General features: G+C 43.3%; 3 protein-coding genes across 3 annotated transcripts; 1 reads left to right on the forward strand and 2 right to left on the reverse strand.

Annotated features, from left to right (window-relative positions):
• Positions 1-348: 348 nt before the first annotated feature.
• BJ212DRAFT_1298673 (uncharacterized protein) lies at positions 349-1,454 on the forward strand (the record flags this gene model as incomplete). Its single annotated transcript, XM_041332731.1, has 4 exons — positions 349-605; positions 708-780; positions 898-1,316; positions 1,421-1,454. 4 exons carry the CDS (start codon positions 349-351, stop codon positions 1,452-1,454), a joined length of 783 nt encoding a protein of 260 aa, XP_041194472.1.
• A 4,212-nt stretch (positions 1,455-5,666) lies between these two features.
• BJ212DRAFT_1298674 (uncharacterized protein) lies at positions 5,667-7,547 on the reverse strand (the record flags this gene model as incomplete). Its single annotated transcript, XM_041332732.1, has 10 exons — positions 5,667-5,729; positions 5,879-5,947; positions 6,032-6,049; positions 6,101-6,129; positions 6,180-6,242; positions 6,278-6,414; positions 6,559-6,626; positions 6,783-6,815; positions 6,995-7,088; positions 7,414-7,547. 10 exons carry the CDS (start codon positions 7,545-7,547, stop codon positions 5,667-5,669), a joined length of 708 nt encoding a protein of 235 aa, XP_041194473.1.
• Positions 7,548-16,014: 8,467 nt separating this feature from the next.
• On the reverse strand, positions 16,015-16,990 carry BJ212DRAFT_1298675 (uncharacterized protein; the record flags this gene model as incomplete). The annotated part of the gene is made up of 6 exons (XM_041332733.1): positions 16,015-16,158; positions 16,208-16,285; positions 16,333-16,374; positions 16,425-16,478; positions 16,698-16,748; positions 16,874-16,990. 6 exons carry the CDS (start codon positions 16,988-16,990, stop codon positions 16,015-16,017), a joined length of 486 nt encoding a protein of 161 aa, XP_041194474.1.
• Positions 16,991-17,235: the final 245 nt, after the last annotated feature.

Genomic DNA, 17,235 nt, shown 5'->3' on the forward strand with positions numbered 1-17,235 from the left:
GATATTGACTTTTTTCTGTCACATTAGGTCATACCTGAACTTCCTTGAGACAAAATCAATGTCTTCATCAAGGCTAAACTCCCCAAAGACAATCCTTGCCTTTGTGACAAGATTAAACAGTTCATGACTCACCATCGAGGCCACCTCATCCGTGAGAACAGCCATTGTCAAAAAAACAATAGTTGCATATATGGGTTTCCTCATCCCATTACACCTGAAACATGGGTTAATGAACAAGGTCATGTTCACTTTAAACAGACTACTGAAGAAGACCAATGGATTGTCTCACACATCCCTGAACTCATTGATGAACTTGACTGCCATATTCATGTCGACATTGTCTTTACCATGGCTGTCTTCATGTATCTCTACAAGTACCTGTTCAAGGGCCCTGATCACATGTACTTCCATGTTCAGCAAGACAATGATAATACCATTGACAAAGTTTCCAACTATGTTGATGGATGCTATCTCTCTGCACCTGAAGCTGTGTGGAGAATACTAGGTTTCAAGATCACCTCAATGGATCCATCTGTAACCTGCCTCCCAGTTCATCTCCCTGGTGAAAACATCCCACAATTTGTACAAGGTACTTCAGATCAAGGGTCAACAATGTCCCTTCTGATTCACTATTTTCACCATCCAAATCTCCCCCAATTTGAAAATATTTCATACCTCAATTACTTCCAACTATACATGCTCTACAGATGGGAACACAGTGACCCTCTTGATGAAGATGAATATCTAAAAGAACCTATCCACCACTCCACACAAAACAAGGTTCATTTATGTTGTCAAGGTCAAAAAGTCACCTGTCACTGCACTATCTCCCCAAGTGCTGGAGAGTTATTCTACCTCTGCTGTCTTTTGATGCACTGTCCTGCAAGATCTTTCCAGCTGCTGCACACAATTGAAGGAACATTATACCACACCTACCATGAAGCTGCACTTTCAGTGGGCCTCTTCAATAACATCAATGAAGGATACTTTGCACTTGAAGAACCTGTTGCCAATCACCAGCTACCTACTCAACTTTGCTTTCTCTTTGCACAGATTATCCTCAAGGGCTACCCTGCACTACCTTTATGGAACCATTTCTGTGGTGATCTCACTTTCGATTACATCAGTCAAAGTAGCTCTGAACACATCAGCACTGATCATGCATTGCAACAAATTGCAAGCTACCTCAAGGATGGATGCCACTCACTCAAAGACTTTGGTCTGCTGGAGCCTCAATACCAAAGTGCTGAAATCATCACTGAACTTGAAGCCTTCAGTGGTCGTGAATCTGAACTGGAACACCAAGCTCAGCAAATGTACAACACCATGAATTCCAAGCAGAAGAATATCTTTTGCAACATTTTCCATCACACAAGAAACTCTTGTGCCCATGTACACAACAACACTTTCTTCATTGAAGGAAAACCTGGCCATGGGAAGACCTTTTTAGTTGATGCACTATGTTCTCAACTAAGAAGCAAAGGAAACATTGTTCTCATAGTTGGGAGAAGTGCATTAGCTGCTGCCTTATATAAATGAGGATGCACAGCTCATTCATTATTTTGTATTCCCGTCATAGAGGTATGCACAAATTCTATTAACATACTGCTGAGCTTTCAAGTATCACACTGATATCAGTAATCAGGATAATGTTGACCTCCACTTGAAGATCAAACCTGGTACAATTTGTGCAGACCTCATCGAAAATGCTTCCCTCATTGCATGGGATGAGCTTCCCATGGCAAATGTTGCCATTTGTCATATCCCATATGCCAGACATAGATCCCATCATATTCCCACGCTTTCCGGACCTGTTTCCGGACCCCATATCCAACTCATTCCTGGATCCCCTATCCTGTCCACCCTATGCACATTCCGTCCAGCAAGACATCCAGACTTTACCTCCTCTCGGATTCTGGACTACATCCACCACCTCACATATCTCAGTCCTGTTTCCGCTCTGCCTTCCGGAGCCCCAGATCTCCGGACCTCCGGATATTAACTGTTACTATCTCCGGACCTATTCCCACCCTCTATCTGAGATCCTGTGCCTATCCCCATTTAGGCATCTCCACCTTTCCGGTTCTCGGTTATCTTTCTTTCTGTCTTGCTGATTGATCCTTGTACTAGTTTCATCTCCGAGTTCATTTAGTTATGTTCCGTCTTACTTACCAATGTGTTTCCACATGCTCATACATAGCCTTACTCCTTTGCTTACTGATCCTCTCAGATAGCCTCTAGTATATAACTCCTGTACAACTACAGTAGAGTCCTCAGTCTGAATATCACCTTAGATCTGCCCAATCATCTTCTGGACTTCAGTCCATCTGAGTCTTGTCCTTTTCTGTAAGGCCTAGGGAAGGATTCCCTAGGCCGGAATTCCGGACCTCCGGATTTGTCCCCTATGTCTCTGTCCCAAGTCTAGGGATTGCTTCCCTAGGCTGGAGTCTTGCCTTTCCGGCACTAACCCTCTTTCCGGACTTAGGTCCACTTCCCATCCCTCCAACTCTACCTTAGGGTAGTCTACCTCTGTTTGCTTCTACATCGGACGAAGTCCGATGTAGCCCCTATTCCTTCTGGACCTCCAGACCTCCTGTCCTCTGTACCTCTGGATGTCCTGGTATCCTGTCCTTCGGACGTTCCGTCCTCCATACCTCCAGACCTCCTGTCCTCTGGACTCTGGACCTCCAGACCTCCTATCCGTCCATCCTGTTTTCCTGTAGAAGTATTACCTTGCAGTGGGAACTCTCCTGAGCATTTCCTGCATCCCTCCGGAACTCTCCCGCGCTCCTCCGGACGTTTCCTGCGCTCCTCTGGAAGTCCTCCCACACTCTCCACCAGAGTAGCCAGCCTCTGGAAGTCCTCTGGACTTCATCAGACCATCATTGGACTTCCTCTGAAATGAAGGGCACATACTCGGGTAAGGGGCACAGCGTACGAGCTGAGGCCAAGCCCCTCTGAGTCAGTCTCTCTCTCCTTTGAGCATGGTTCTTAACACCATTGTAGAGAGCATCGATGAAATCTGTCAAATCATCACTGGGAAACAACAGCCTTTTGGTGGTATTATCTTCATTGGTTTAGGTGACTTCTGCCAAGTTGCACCTGTTGTAAAAGGTTCTGGTATAACACTGTCATTACTTGCATCAGTCAAGTCTTCTCTGCTATGGTCAAAGTTCAATATCAGAACATTGCATTGTCCCATCTGTGGAGCCAGAGACTACGAATACATGACCTTTGTTGACTGTATAGGTGAAGATCACACTCACTCTCATATGTCTCTCAACATCTTATCTCACATAAACACACTCAATAAAGCAATTTCCTTTCTCTTCCTGTGCTATGTCCTTGCAGAGCCACCCATCTGCTTACAGCATGCACTTCTTAGCCCAAAAAACTCTTACATTGATGACTTCAATGTGAAGATACTTGATATTTTGCCTGGCAAAGAAGGTCAGTTTTTCACCTTCTCCCATTCTGTCTACAAATTGAATCTGCTTTACCAGTCAATGTATCACAGTGGTTTACTACAGCACTGACACTGTAAAAGAAGATGGTCAGCTCATAGCAGATCACCCTGAGGCCACACCTGACTTTCTTGCAATTCTCTCACAGAATGGAATTCCAAAACATGAACTTCATCTCAAGCACAATTGTATTTGCTCACTCATGCACAATATGTCTATTCAGAAGGGACTAGTGAAGAATGCATGTCTTATTGTACAACAATTACACTGCTGCTATGTTGAAGTTCAAGTCATCAACACCAGGACAGGTCAACTTGGAGATACTCAATGCATCCCTTGCATCTGCTTCAAATTCACACCCCCACATGCAATTTGGACCATTCATTGTCTCCAATTTCCCCTCCATCTTGCATATGCAACAACTTTCAATGGTTGCCAAGGTCTTACCCTTGACAAGACCGTTCCCAACCTTCACTACAATGTCTTCACACATGGCCAACTCTACACAGCCCTTTCACAGATCTGTCAATGAGATGACTCACACATCCTATTGCTGGAAGACAAAACAAACATCAATTCCAAGATGTCAAATGTTGTTTATAAGGAATTGTTATTAGAAACAAATTAGATTTATCCAACAAGCTGCACAGCTGCAGCAAGCACTTGTATTGAATAATTTCATCAAGGCATATATAAAGGAAGTGAATATACTATGTTATGTTGACCAGAACATATGGTATAGAGAAATGTAATGCAAAAAAAATATTCAGTGTTTTAAGAACTGACAGCACTGACAGACATGAACACTGAAAATAATGGGTTTTTTTTCCAGTGTCTACATCACTGGGATTTATCATTCAGTGTTTCTCACACTTACTTTCAGGGTATTTACTTCCAAGAGTGAATACCTGGGCTTACTCATCATCTCCTTAGCCTGAGGATAGATCTTTTTGATCGCCTTTTCCCATTGTGGATGATCGACTTCAGCCTGTGCTGTCCTGAGGTCATGTTAGCATGTATCAGTACCAACCAGGGGATATGAAATACCTTTCCAATGAGGTGTAAGAGGTGAGTTAGTGTATCAATGAAAGCAATCTTGAACTGAAGACCTATATTATACAGCATCTTGTACAGGTGTCCCAACAGCACAGAATATGCTCTTGGTAGATCAACATGCCTGGGTATCTGGTTGCGACAATGATCCTGACAAATTAGAAACACCAAGTACCATAAATAAAATGTCCATGTGGGATTATGATTGGTGCTTCTGGGTACCTCTTGAGTTGAAATCAAAAAGTCGGATGACAGTGCTGCAAGAAGTGGCCAGACAACGTTGTTTGGCATCATGACCACCTGTGCTACAGTAGGCAACAAAACTGTTGCAATGTTTGCATGATTTTGATTGCTCTGGCCATATCATTGCAGGGATTGCAGCTATCAAAGTATAGAAGGTCAGGATGAAGTTTAGAGCGAATTCTGCTAATGGCACTGTGGTGTATACCAGTAGCATGTGAGATCTCCCTTGTAGAATGGTTTAAATCAAGGTGAAAAAGGATTTGGTTGGTTTGTTCAGCAGAGAGGGCTTTCATGATGATAAGTGTTGAGAAAGTTCAACATTTGGCTTTGTTTATATCATGTTGGTCCATTTACATGACACATGACATTGTAAGACATGCTAAATAACATAACTGGTGTCTATTGGTAGGATTTTGTTATTTAAAAATATTAGCAACAAAACCATTGCAATGCATACCCTATGGTAAATTGCATGTATTCTTTTAAGGAGATGTTTTCACACCTTTGATATATTACGACTATTGTAGCCTGGATGTAGGGCTACAATATTGCTCTCATCTATACTTTGATAGCTGCAATCCCTGCAATGATATGGCCAGAGCAATCAAAATCATGCAAACATTGCAACGGTTTTGTTGCTTACTGTATCTGTTCAGTATCAGAGACATGTTAAGATGAAACCAACAAGGAAAGCACCTGCTTCTCATCCATTTTTCCGATATCGAGGAGTAGATGCACTATCCTCATGCCATCGTCTCCATGTCATTCCCGAGCCACTGCCTCCAGCATGTGCATTTGCAAGTGTTTGCTAACTATGTATTTCAAATTCAACATGTACTTTGTTGTCAGCTAGACTTATGAATGACACTGCTTTACCAGCTGGCGTTGGATTGTCTATGGTTGACATTAGACCAAGATAATCCTTGACAAGTGAAGCACTAGAGGCTTTTTTGGTTGATGAGACAAGACCTGTCAAAAGGTCATCATCATTGGAAATAAGCATGGCAATTGCAGCAGTTGATGTAGGATCTATTTCACCATAAGCATATGAAGAACACATGATTTAGTGTATCTTACCTGATCTTGCATCAGACACTCTTTTGTCTGGCTTCACTCACCTTTAGTGTGGCTCGCATGATAAGAGCAGCACATTGATTAAAATGCTCTCCTACAGCCATCTTGATGAGCTGGCAAATAACATCAGTATGAAGCCAAGAATGGGAAGTAGATATTGACTTAAGAATATGGGTATTGAATTTGTCAAAATTTACTTGAAAGTAGACATTATCCTGGAAATTTGAATTAAAACAGCTGACTAGTACACTGATTGTTGAACTCACATCAACCATGTCCTCTTCTGTTGCCTTTTCTGAGTCATTTAGTACCCACCTAAAACAATAATCACCGGAGTTTGCTCACCTTGGATGACTGATGACTGATCAGATCTTTTGGCTTCCACTTCTATGATTCTGTGTTTGCTCACTGATATTGGGACTGGTAGGTGCACAGCAACTCACCAAGCCTGCGCTCTCTGCTGCTTCCTCCTCCCATTTCAGCTGTGCCTCCAGTCTCTTGAGCCTCTTGCAACTCCTTCACTGTAGGGAAACCCACTATTTTAACTTTCTCTTCTGCTTCGTATTTGATACATTTGTCCCTAGGTAAGTGATGTGAGAGGCTTAAGATATGTGCTGGATATGAGCTTGTACAATGTTTGCAAGTATAGGCTTGAACCTGGTGCACCATTAGCAATGGTTAGAGATCAGAAGAAATCTCCCAACTCTTTGGGTTTTGAATTGACAATTGTGAAATGATGTCTGGTAACTGAAGTTTCCCATGGTCTAGTATTAGCTGCACAATTTCTGCACACTGGTGCACAGGTGTCAATTGAGTACGATGAGAGAGAAAAAGAAGGTGCATACAGATGGTCCAAACAATTGCTCTGCCGGAAGTGAGAATCAACAATTTCAATTGCTGGTTGAGAGTACCAGGAGCATATGAGGTGCAATTACCAGCACCTCATACAGCCAATGGCTTGGCTACCATCTCCTCCTCAGCCTGATTCAGGGAGCATGATAGAGAATGCAGACGAGAGGGTGTGGGCACCGCTCTGCCATCTCCTTCCATGCATACCCACAAGTGCATGCAACTGGGATTGAAGAGTGTGATGCAAATGATATGACTGATGTGAGATATGGGATTGATGAATGTGAAGGAGATATTGGGCCACCACTCACAACCAAGTGCATCTTCTCCTTCTTCCTTAATTCCCTCTCTGGCACCTTAGTAGCCTTGCATGGTGTTTGACTGGGAGAGTCAGAGGGCAACAGGCTTGATGCATGATCATGTGATCATGAAGAGAGAGGAAGCTGGCTGGTTCAGCCTGACAGACTTAGCAATGTGCTGGGAGGTAAAGGAGGGTAGTCAGTAGGGACTTGTGATCTTGATCTAGCTCATAATTGGTGAGGGGACAAGGGTGTTTTATCAGATGCTGTGCTGCATATTGTATGTACTGAAAAGTGAGGATAGCATCATCATGGCATTGAAGGCAGAGGAAGTGTGAGATACAGGAATAGATTGAATGTAATAGAAACCTGCAAGAATGATACAAATCAGTGGAGGGTGGTAAAGGTTTGTACAATGTGTACCTTCTCACATTTGGATGGTGAGGATGAAGCACTTGTTGATGAGTTTCAATATGGGAAAGTGTGATTTGATTTGGGTGAGAAAGGGTGCATTAAGCCAGGGGAGGTAGGAGTGATGAATTGGGGGTTGCTCAGGTTTAGACATGAATTGAACTCCACAGTTGAACCTTGATACTGAGAGTATCTGGAGATTGCAAGTTTTAAGTGTCTCAAGCCAGAAGAAGTGTTCCAGTATGTAGATCAACTTCTGAAATGTAAGACTCTGCTGTCACTCTCCTATTGGCAGACTTTCAATAGCAGAGGTATTCCCTATATCTTGCTCAGCCGCACTAATGACATTATTGTATTGCAATAGTTGATTGATGAGGACAGAGATATTGCAGAAGGAAGGCTTGAAAGGGAAGCCAACACGCATGACAGAGATTGCGATGCCAAAGAAGTTCATTAGAAAGTAGTTTCAGGTCTGGAGCATGCATGCATGAATGTTTGCAATTCAAATACAGGTTTGTGGCATGGTGAGAACCTGCTAACATTTCATTACATGTATCTTTGATATAACATTGTTCCCTCTCAGTCCCCAGTCTGCCCAAAATTCATTTAGCTATAGCTCAATACACCAATGCTGGCTTGTTTCATCTCACTCTTATGGTGGATTTTGGTTATGGTTCAATTTGCCATTATGCCAAAGGGATTTTCAATGTCTGATCGTTGTTTGTTTCAAGTATCACATTGGTATTGCATATTTCAATGTATATCCTGGTTATTAGCAGGTAGTATAATAAAGGCAATACAGATTCCACAGTCAAGAGGAGTTGCAAGTGGTGCCACATTGTAAGCCTGAGTGCAGTGTTTCATGTTCCATTGTGCCACACTACTGTTAGTACAGAAACATCTTCTCATACCAGTGTACCATTGCTGGAGCCAAGCACCAACATATCGCTCTAATACCCAACCCACAAGGCAGAAGTGGGACAGGTTCTGTTTGTAAGTGCATTGAAAGTTTAAACTGGAATATGTTGATGCTACTGATCCAGATGCAATGATAAGACCACTAGAACATCTGATACTAACACCTTGTCAGGCACCCCTCACATGGCTTTATGGACAGACTGATCATATTGATGTTCAGTGAGCATGTCCCATATCAGCAGTCCTGAAGCTACACACCACAGTGAATCAACTTGCTCTCAGTAAACAGGCACTGCTTACTATGCATTTTCTCAAAGATGGAGCATCAATCTGGGAGAGTTGACCAAATTTTACTGGAGAGATGCACCTTCACATTGGGGTAGTGCTCCTGGCATGTGCCAGGAAAGTAAGTGTCCAATTGCAAAGGTGGGAATCAAAACGCTCATTGAAATACACTTGGATTAATGACCGTCAACAATCAGCCTCATTGTGGCAGTACTGGGCCACCACTGAGAGGCCTTCCAGTTGTTGCTTTTTCTGTTCTGGAGTCCAAGCTGATCCTTTATCGTTGCAGTTGCTGTTGATCAACTGATGTCATGACACAGCGTCTGTTAAGAACCATGTTGCTCAAAGGAGAGAGAAACTGACTCAGAGGGGCTTGGCCTCAGCTCATACGCTGTGCCCCTTACCTGAGTATATGCCCTTCATTTCATATGAGGTCTGATGATGGTCTGATGAAGTCTGGAGGACTTCCGGAGGCTGGCTACTCTGGTGGAGTGCTAGAGGACTTCCGGGGGAGTGTGGGAAACATCCGGAGGAGCATGGGAGAGTTCCAGAGGAATGCAGGAAGTGTTCAGGAGAGTTTCCACTGCAAGGTAATACTTCTACAGGAAACAGGATGGAAGGATAGGAGGTCCGAAGGTCCAGAGGACAGGAGGACAGGAGGACAGGAGGACAGGAGGGCAGGAGGGCAGGATGATGGAGGACAAAAAGGACAGGATGTCCAGAGGTACAAAGGACAGGATGTCCAGAGGTACAAAGGACAGGATGCCCGGAGGTACAAGGGACAGGAGGTCCAGAGGTCCGGAAGAAATAGGGGCTACATCGGACTTTGTCTAATGTAGAAACAAACAGAGGTAGACTATCCTAAGGTAGAGTTGGAGAGACAGGGATTGGACCTAAATCCAGAAAGAGGGCAAGTGCCAGAAAGGCAGAGCTCCAGCCTAGGGAATCAATCCCTAGGCCTGATGGGTAGGACAGACTTAGGTGGACCAAAGTCCAAGAGAGGATTGGGCAAGTCTAAGTTGATATTCAAACTGAGGAACTACAGGAGTATCTACAGGGGTTATATACTGGACAACATCTGAGTGGATCAGTAAGCAAAGGAGCAAGGCTATGTACAAGCATGTGGAAACATATTAGTAAGTAAGATGGAACATAAGTAAATGAACTCGGAGATGAAGACTTGTACAAGGATCAATAAGCAAGACGGAAGAAGAGGTAACCAAAAGCCAGAAAGGTGGAGATGTCTAAATGGGGATAGGCACAGGATATTGGACAGAGGGTGGGAATAGGTCTGGAGTTAATATCTGGAGGTCTGGAGATCTGGGGATCTGGAAGACAAGGTGGATAAAGGACTGGAATATGAGAAGGTGGATATAGTCTGGAATCTGAGACAAGGTGAAGTCCGGATGTCTTGCTGGATGGAGTGTGCATAGGGTGGATGGGACAGGGGGGTATGGATCAGGCTAACAGTGGAGATCCGATGGTCCAGAGCTCAGGGGTAAATCCGGAACGGAGTTGATCCTGCTGAGGTGTGGAGCACACAGTGGAAGGGGATCTGGGAATGAGTTGGATATGAAGTGGGGTCCGGACATAGGCTCAGAAGGCATGGGAATATGATAGAATGTGGGTCCGGATTGTGGGATATGACAGTGTCCCTGTGTGCATAGTCTGGAAGAGTGCCATTGAAATTGCTTACAAAGAATGCAGTGATAGCTGTGTTGTCACAAAAATTCCACACTGGTACCAGCCTTGGGGAAGATGGAAGTGCAAGCAACATGCATGTTTGCTTTAGTGCTTTATCATACTACCTGCGAATAACCAGGGTATGCATTGAATAAAATTGAATTAAGTGCAATACTCAAAACAAACAACGATCGGACATTGAAAATCCTTTCAGCATAACAGCAAATTGAACTGTAACCAAAAATCCACCATACTCTCCATCACCAAGAGTTCAGTGTAATTCATGTTTTTTTGGGTTTTATTAATTCATTTCGGTTAGTGAGAGGTGAGACAAACATCTTTGGGGTCAGTAAAAATCACTAGAGCTCGGTGTCATCTATCCATCACCAACAACTCTTAGTGATGGATAGACAACACTGACACAGGTCATATTGACTATAAGAATCAATTGAGAGCTACTTCCTTTATGCATGATGAGATTTGTGTCCTCAATCATTGTACCAAACATGAATGGCACATCCCATATGACATCCATCAACTGCGTTCAACCCAATGACAATGCCCTACAATGGAGCTCCACCTGAATCTTGAACCATAGTAACCCTCTCTCCCAAGGCAAAGTGCTGGTTCTGGAGTCAATAGATAGCGTGCAATGGTTTCAGAACTGCATGATGAGGGATGTTCTTCACAATGACTTTCTTGAGTGTTGCCTTGGATCCATTTTTATTGATGTCATCAGCAACCTGTTCAATCTATTTGAGTCCTCCATTGTGGAAGTTACATACTGATAATCCCCAAGAGTTTCAATGATGTCCAGTTGTGTGGGATCCAAACCTGCCTCCACATCAAGTGCACAAGTCAGTGTGGAGTGTTGGTGGATCGTAGTTCATGGTCAAGTTGAGAATGGGAGACTTCTCACTTGACACCTGTATCTGAGTCAAGAAAAAATAAATAGATAAAGAATACATAGTTATGATGCAAACATACTTTGCACTAGCAGCAGCAAAGTGTTGTTGGTGGAAGACATTGATATATAATTACTGTCTTGCACAAGGAGATTGTGGGATTCAAGGAGAGCTTTCAAATAGGCCTTGAGTTCTTTTGCATCAAGGTATTGGAGGTGCACTAAGTAGTGAAATACCCATGAGATCAGATAGTAGAACAGGCTTAGGAAACCTACTGCACTCTGCTCCATAGATAGTGTCCAGCCCCATAGACATGTTTCCTCTCTGAGGTAGACACCAGCACAGAGATACACTCAAATATCAAAGTATGTCCTTGCGTGTCTGTCTGCACATCCATGAGCACTGCAATGAATGAGGGCAATACTGTCTGAAAGTCAACAGCATTGTCAGAATTGTGCCTGTGTAAGAATGCTAAAGCATACAAGAGAGCACAGGTTCACATGCACTCCAGAGGTGGAGATCATGCAAGAAAAATGCTGAGCAAGAACACAAGAGAAGTGTCTTTTAGGTTGAGGAAGAGTGCCTGGATGAGATGAGTAGACAACTGTGATGGAGTGGTGCTTCCAGAAACAACAGCAACAGCATATAATTTTTGCATGAGAGTGACATAGCAATCTTCAGTGCTCTTCTTTTCACTGTCAGATAGACAATCACTTTAATAGGGAAGTTAGCAGCAGATAAACTGTCAGGCTCGATATCATACCAATGATGAAGTTGTGATCCAAGTAGGTGTACATGCATTGACTAGTTAAACAGCTGGGACCATGGCAATATGAACACCTGTAGAAACATCATGGTGATTCTTCCCCCAGGCTTTGTCATGACTTTCATGCCCAGCAAACTGTCATTGAGCACCTATCACATATTCAGCAAATAAAAGATGGAGAGGGAAATAACCATGCCTCTTATAAGTTTGCAGAGCTATCTGCAAGATCACTGAAACTGTCAACAGAGTGCAATTTCATAGCAGCTAGAGCTTGCAAGGCTATGTTGGGAGCAATAGGCATGAGAGCACAAATAGATGGCACAAACCTTGAACACTGGAAAACATTTGAACTTTTTTCTGTTTATGTGGGGACTGTGAATTTGTCATGGGCTATATCAGAGCTCATGATGACTTGTTGTGTTTGCTGCTAATGGTGGAAGAAAGCAACTTGAAGGCCAGAATTAAACATTGTATTTTCATAAGTTGAAATCTACATACCTTTGTCATTTGCCTTCACAACCTTGCCCATGTTGATAACAGACTACTGCACTTTGGTCTTGACCTCAGCAGAGACATTGCATCACTGAAACCCACTTGCACTCTAGATTTATACTGCAGAAAAATATAACTGACAGTAGTAGGAGACCCACTTTCAGCATTTATCCCTATAGGCTCATGACCAGCCTGGCTTACTAATACCACAGATACTGGAGTGGTGTAGCAGGCCCCTGGAAGCTTCCTATTATGTTAGGCTGAAAATTTGTGTATTTGAGGCCCAAATTTTGTGTTTTCCTTGTCCATTTTTTGCCTATTTCACACCTTTGGGAGCCACTCCAGTGCTCCAAACACACTGATGTCTGTCTGATTTTTGCCTATTCTAGGCCTTCAGTCAACCTTCAGGGCAGGCTTTTTTGACCTTGTTGTGTGAATGATTAGATCAATGAGCACCAATCATTTTTCAACTTATCTATTGAATTTTCAATGTTGCTCAACAAGAATTTACCTTGCCAAGTCCATTCTGTGTGGAACATCAAAGTTCACTACTGTGATCTCTTCCCATAACTTAATCCCAGTCACAAATTACCTAGTCCTGTACTCAATGCTTTCAGAGCAATTATCCAGGATGTTCCCTGCAAGCAGTCTGGGAAAGCTACTGACAACACATTGGTGTTGTCATCCTGGATCCCTGCTCTTGCAACTGGTGATGCTACACCTGCTTGAGCTGAAGGATCTATAGTTGAACATGTCCAAGCTGCCATGAGTGTTAAAAAACAAGTCTAACTCAATCTCAATAAAACACAGTATGGAAAACTTCCCCTCAACAGTGTACTAAAATGACCACAGTGGATGATACCCCTATGTGAAGGTTGCCCTTCACACTGGGTCCTCGGCATCATTGATTTTGACATGACATCAGAAAGACAGCACTCATAGGCGACCATGGTAGAGCTTGCAAGCTGTCCCCTGATGCAGAGAAGCATTGGATTGCACTGACTTCTGTTGCAGTTCTGCAGAAGTTGCTGAAGTTAAAAATTCCTGGTGGGCACATGTTAAGAACATAGTTCTGTTAGCTCATTGTATCTTAAACTTGAATACTTTGTTGAATTTTATTCACCAAACACAATGTTGCATTGTCACACTACTGCTGTGACATTTTTGTGACATGTGACTATCCTTGTCCAATTTTGCATATTCGACACTCAGAACCATGCCTATTTAAGGGCCGTTTTGGAGGGTCTGGATGGCCAAACATCATAGGGAGCTTCCAGGGGCCTGTCATAGCCTTCTGGTCCAGCAAGTTCAACTTGGCACAGCAGAACTATCCTGTTCACAAGCAAGAATTATTAGCTATTGTTGAATCACTCAAATGATTCCAGCACCTATTGATTGGTTTCCATTTTCACATCTTCACTGACCATAAAGGTCTTGAGTGGGTCTCCTTGCAAACTAAACTGTCCCCTAGGCAGGTCAGATGGCTTGAAGCCCTCAGTGAATTTGACTTTCACATCATTTACATACCAGGCTCAGAAAACACCCTGGCTGATGCACTGTCCTGAATGTACAGTCATGAGCCCAAAGGCACTGTTTGAGTGCAAAGTGAATATGTCCATATCAAAGAAGATGACTCACATCACACACTCCTCCTGAACTTTGTCAGTGCACCCATGTACACTGGTACCCCCCTATTTCTTGGTGCCACTGAGTCTTGTTGCTCTGCATGTATAGCCGAATGCCTCACTGCTTCATCTCAGTCAGTGGTGCCCCTCCAGCAGAACCCAACTCCATTGTGATATACCTCAATAGATTGGGATATCACTCCCCCTCAGGCCATCCCTCCACCCACTAGCCCCAGTATCCTGGACCCATGAGATATAGTGATCCCAGCATCTTGCAGGACAATTGATATATGTCTACCAGATATAGTGATCCCAGCATCTTGCAAGACACTGATATGAGCTCACCTATAACCCTAGTGTCAGCATCAGTTCCCAAACACCACTTACTTGTCCCCAAAATCAAACAAGTGGTCCTAAAGCTGGGAGCTCCTGCAGCAGGACCACTGGAGGGCAGAATAGTGACAGAACCTATTGGTACAGCCAATGAACAAGCCAAGGCATGCAACTAATGAACCCAATGATGAACCCAATACTGCACCATCAAACAGAAGCAGGGCATTCCATATGCACCTTGCATGCAAAGCAGTGTAGATTGCATTGCTGGAGACATTGAGTGCGACTATCATGTAAAGTTGAAGCACTAATTGGTCCAAGTGAGGTTCTGCAAGGAGCAGTCCTTGGATGCATCCAAGAGTAATCACGTGACCAACATGTAATGTGTCAATAACCACTTGGGAGCTCTGTCCATTGCCAATCATCAGTATCAACATGCCTTGCACCCAAACGTGTAAAGATAAGTGGAAGGTTCATCAGAAGATTGTTTGCCCTGATGGGCCCAGGTGAAATTTTAACCTACAGGCAGCAATGGGTCTGAATGGGAAGAGGAAGAAATATCTTGACATAATTGTGAGTATATGCACATCTCTCTGTGTGGATTTTCTCTAACTTTTCATAAAGAAAGTGGTCTGCCATATTGCCAACTACAGGGGCATAGAAATGGAAAAAAATCATCAGCTATCAATCACCCTTACTTTTGGGGAAGGTCATTGCTATAGTACTTCTTCTCTCATTTGCACCCATACACACACTGATATTGTGTAGGTCATGATAGAAATATTCTTTTTGACCAAGTTCAAGGACAGCTGGCCTGTCAAGGAGATTTTCTAGCAATATCTTCAAAACAGAACTGGTTATGATAGGAGGGAGCATCTCATTACAAGTGATGAAGAGAACTCCTCTGAGGCAGACGATGAGGGAGAAGAAGCATATTCTGAGAAAGATGAAGATGGAAATAAAGGTGGGCTAGTAGTGGAAGAAGAGCCTCTACCTGTGGAGACCACAGAGAGCTTCAAGAACGAGCTAGATGAATATTTAGGTTCAGAGTCTTGCCAATATCACTACTTTGTTTAGCCTGAGCTGCGCTTACTATTACCCTTCAGAAAAGAAATGCAGACTTCCAAGCCCCAGCATCAACTGCCAGGAGCCTGGCCCTCTGCCAGCTGTAGCTGATGAGTGTGGAATTGACATTTTATTCAGGAGAAAATGCACTAGGAACTACTAGGCACCTCACAGACAATAGTCACAAAATCTTGGATCATATCACACCATCAACTTCTTGTAGCATAGCAATGAAATCATGGCACATGCCCCAACATTCTCCCTGTTTATTCTTCAGCATGATCAACTTCTACAACTCCACATGAGTTGTACTATTTGCAACTTGTTGGTGTAGAATCAAGAACATGACACTAGAGTCTAGAGCTTCATGGGATTTGGCAGTTAGCCACACAACCTTCAAACCAGTGGCATGAATCTTTTCAGTGAGCTGGTCAACAGCCACATTTGACAGTGCACAGATAAGAACCTGACTGGGATTCATCTTGGTGAGATGCTATATATGATTGAAGCAGAAGTCATGGTCTTTCCAGTACCAGGGGGCCCTTGGATCTAAGTACTGGGCTTCTGCAGAACACTCTTGACTGCATAAATTTGAGAATGGTTGAGCTCAGGAAGACCTGGTGCAGAGAAACACTTAGGCATCTGTGCACAGAGAACCTGGGAGGAAAGTTCATGCCCAAGAAGCTTGTAATACTGGTGAGAGGCTTAGTGATTTCATTAAGATATAGAAGAATGAACGTACAATGTAACCATTAATGCTCTTCTCATCAGGTGCAAATGTCTTCATTACCAACTGCATCCTGTCAAAGCTGGTGGATTTCTAGACAAAATCTGCTGCAAAATTATGGGCACAATTGGTAGGTACACCCTTGGTCCATCGCAATTCAAGCCCAATTTCATCAGAAATGTCTACAAAATAAACATAAGCAGAACATATTGTCTTGTGACATAAAGCTTACTGTTTGGAATCTTGATAACATGTCCAACCCCATCCCAAGCTTTGTGCAATTTTCCTTGGTACCTCAATCATGATTCAATGATATACATGTTGGTGAATCCAGAACATTGTTTCTGCATTCTATAGTCCAATTGATGGGCCAGACGTATCCCCCTGCTGCCCAATGTAGCTCTGGTGCAAGTTTGTACACCTTTAGGGCATTGTATAAAAGAGAATCACTGCTCTTAAGCTGATCATGTCAATAAAGCCCTGCCTGGAGTCAGCTGAAACTCACATGAGGAACCAAAGACTCAGCCAGGCCCTCCGAAGGGTTGACACTGTAATTCTGCATAAAATAGAACATTACTTTGTGTCCACAAGACAAGCTGAGGACTGTGGAAAGAAGATCGAGGAAATATTCACTCAATGTGATCAGAGAAGCAACTGCTGCACCATATGTCTTCAGATCACCATGTATGTGAAGCTCATCCTGCATCCTTGCTGGATGGTCTTGACTTCATATTCGCATTCTCCAAGGAATGCAGTCCAATAGACCTCTGAAGAACTTCTCTTCTGTTTCTTCTGCATCTTGGACAATCATGTTTCCTCCACAATGGTGAATAGGCAGAGTGACATGTATTGTAGCAACTCTACCATCATTGCATAATATATGGGGCTGAAACGCCATATGTGCTCCAGTCACCATTACCTCTAGCTTATCTCTCAGGGTGGTAAGGTGATGTCCCATGGCCAGGAATAGTGTATTGCATACCACATTGAGGATGGTATGGTTGGTGATTTCGAGTGTGACAGTCAAAGGAAGGTTTGCAGGG

The sequence above is a fragment of the Suillus subaureus genome (assembly GCF_016647635.1).
Source record: "Suillus subaureus strain MN1 chromosome Unknown BJ212scaffold_11, whole genome shotgun sequence".
NCBI classification, from domain to species: domain Eukaryota; kingdom Fungi; phylum Basidiomycota; class Agaricomycetes; order Boletales; family Suillaceae; genus Suillus; species Suillus subaureus.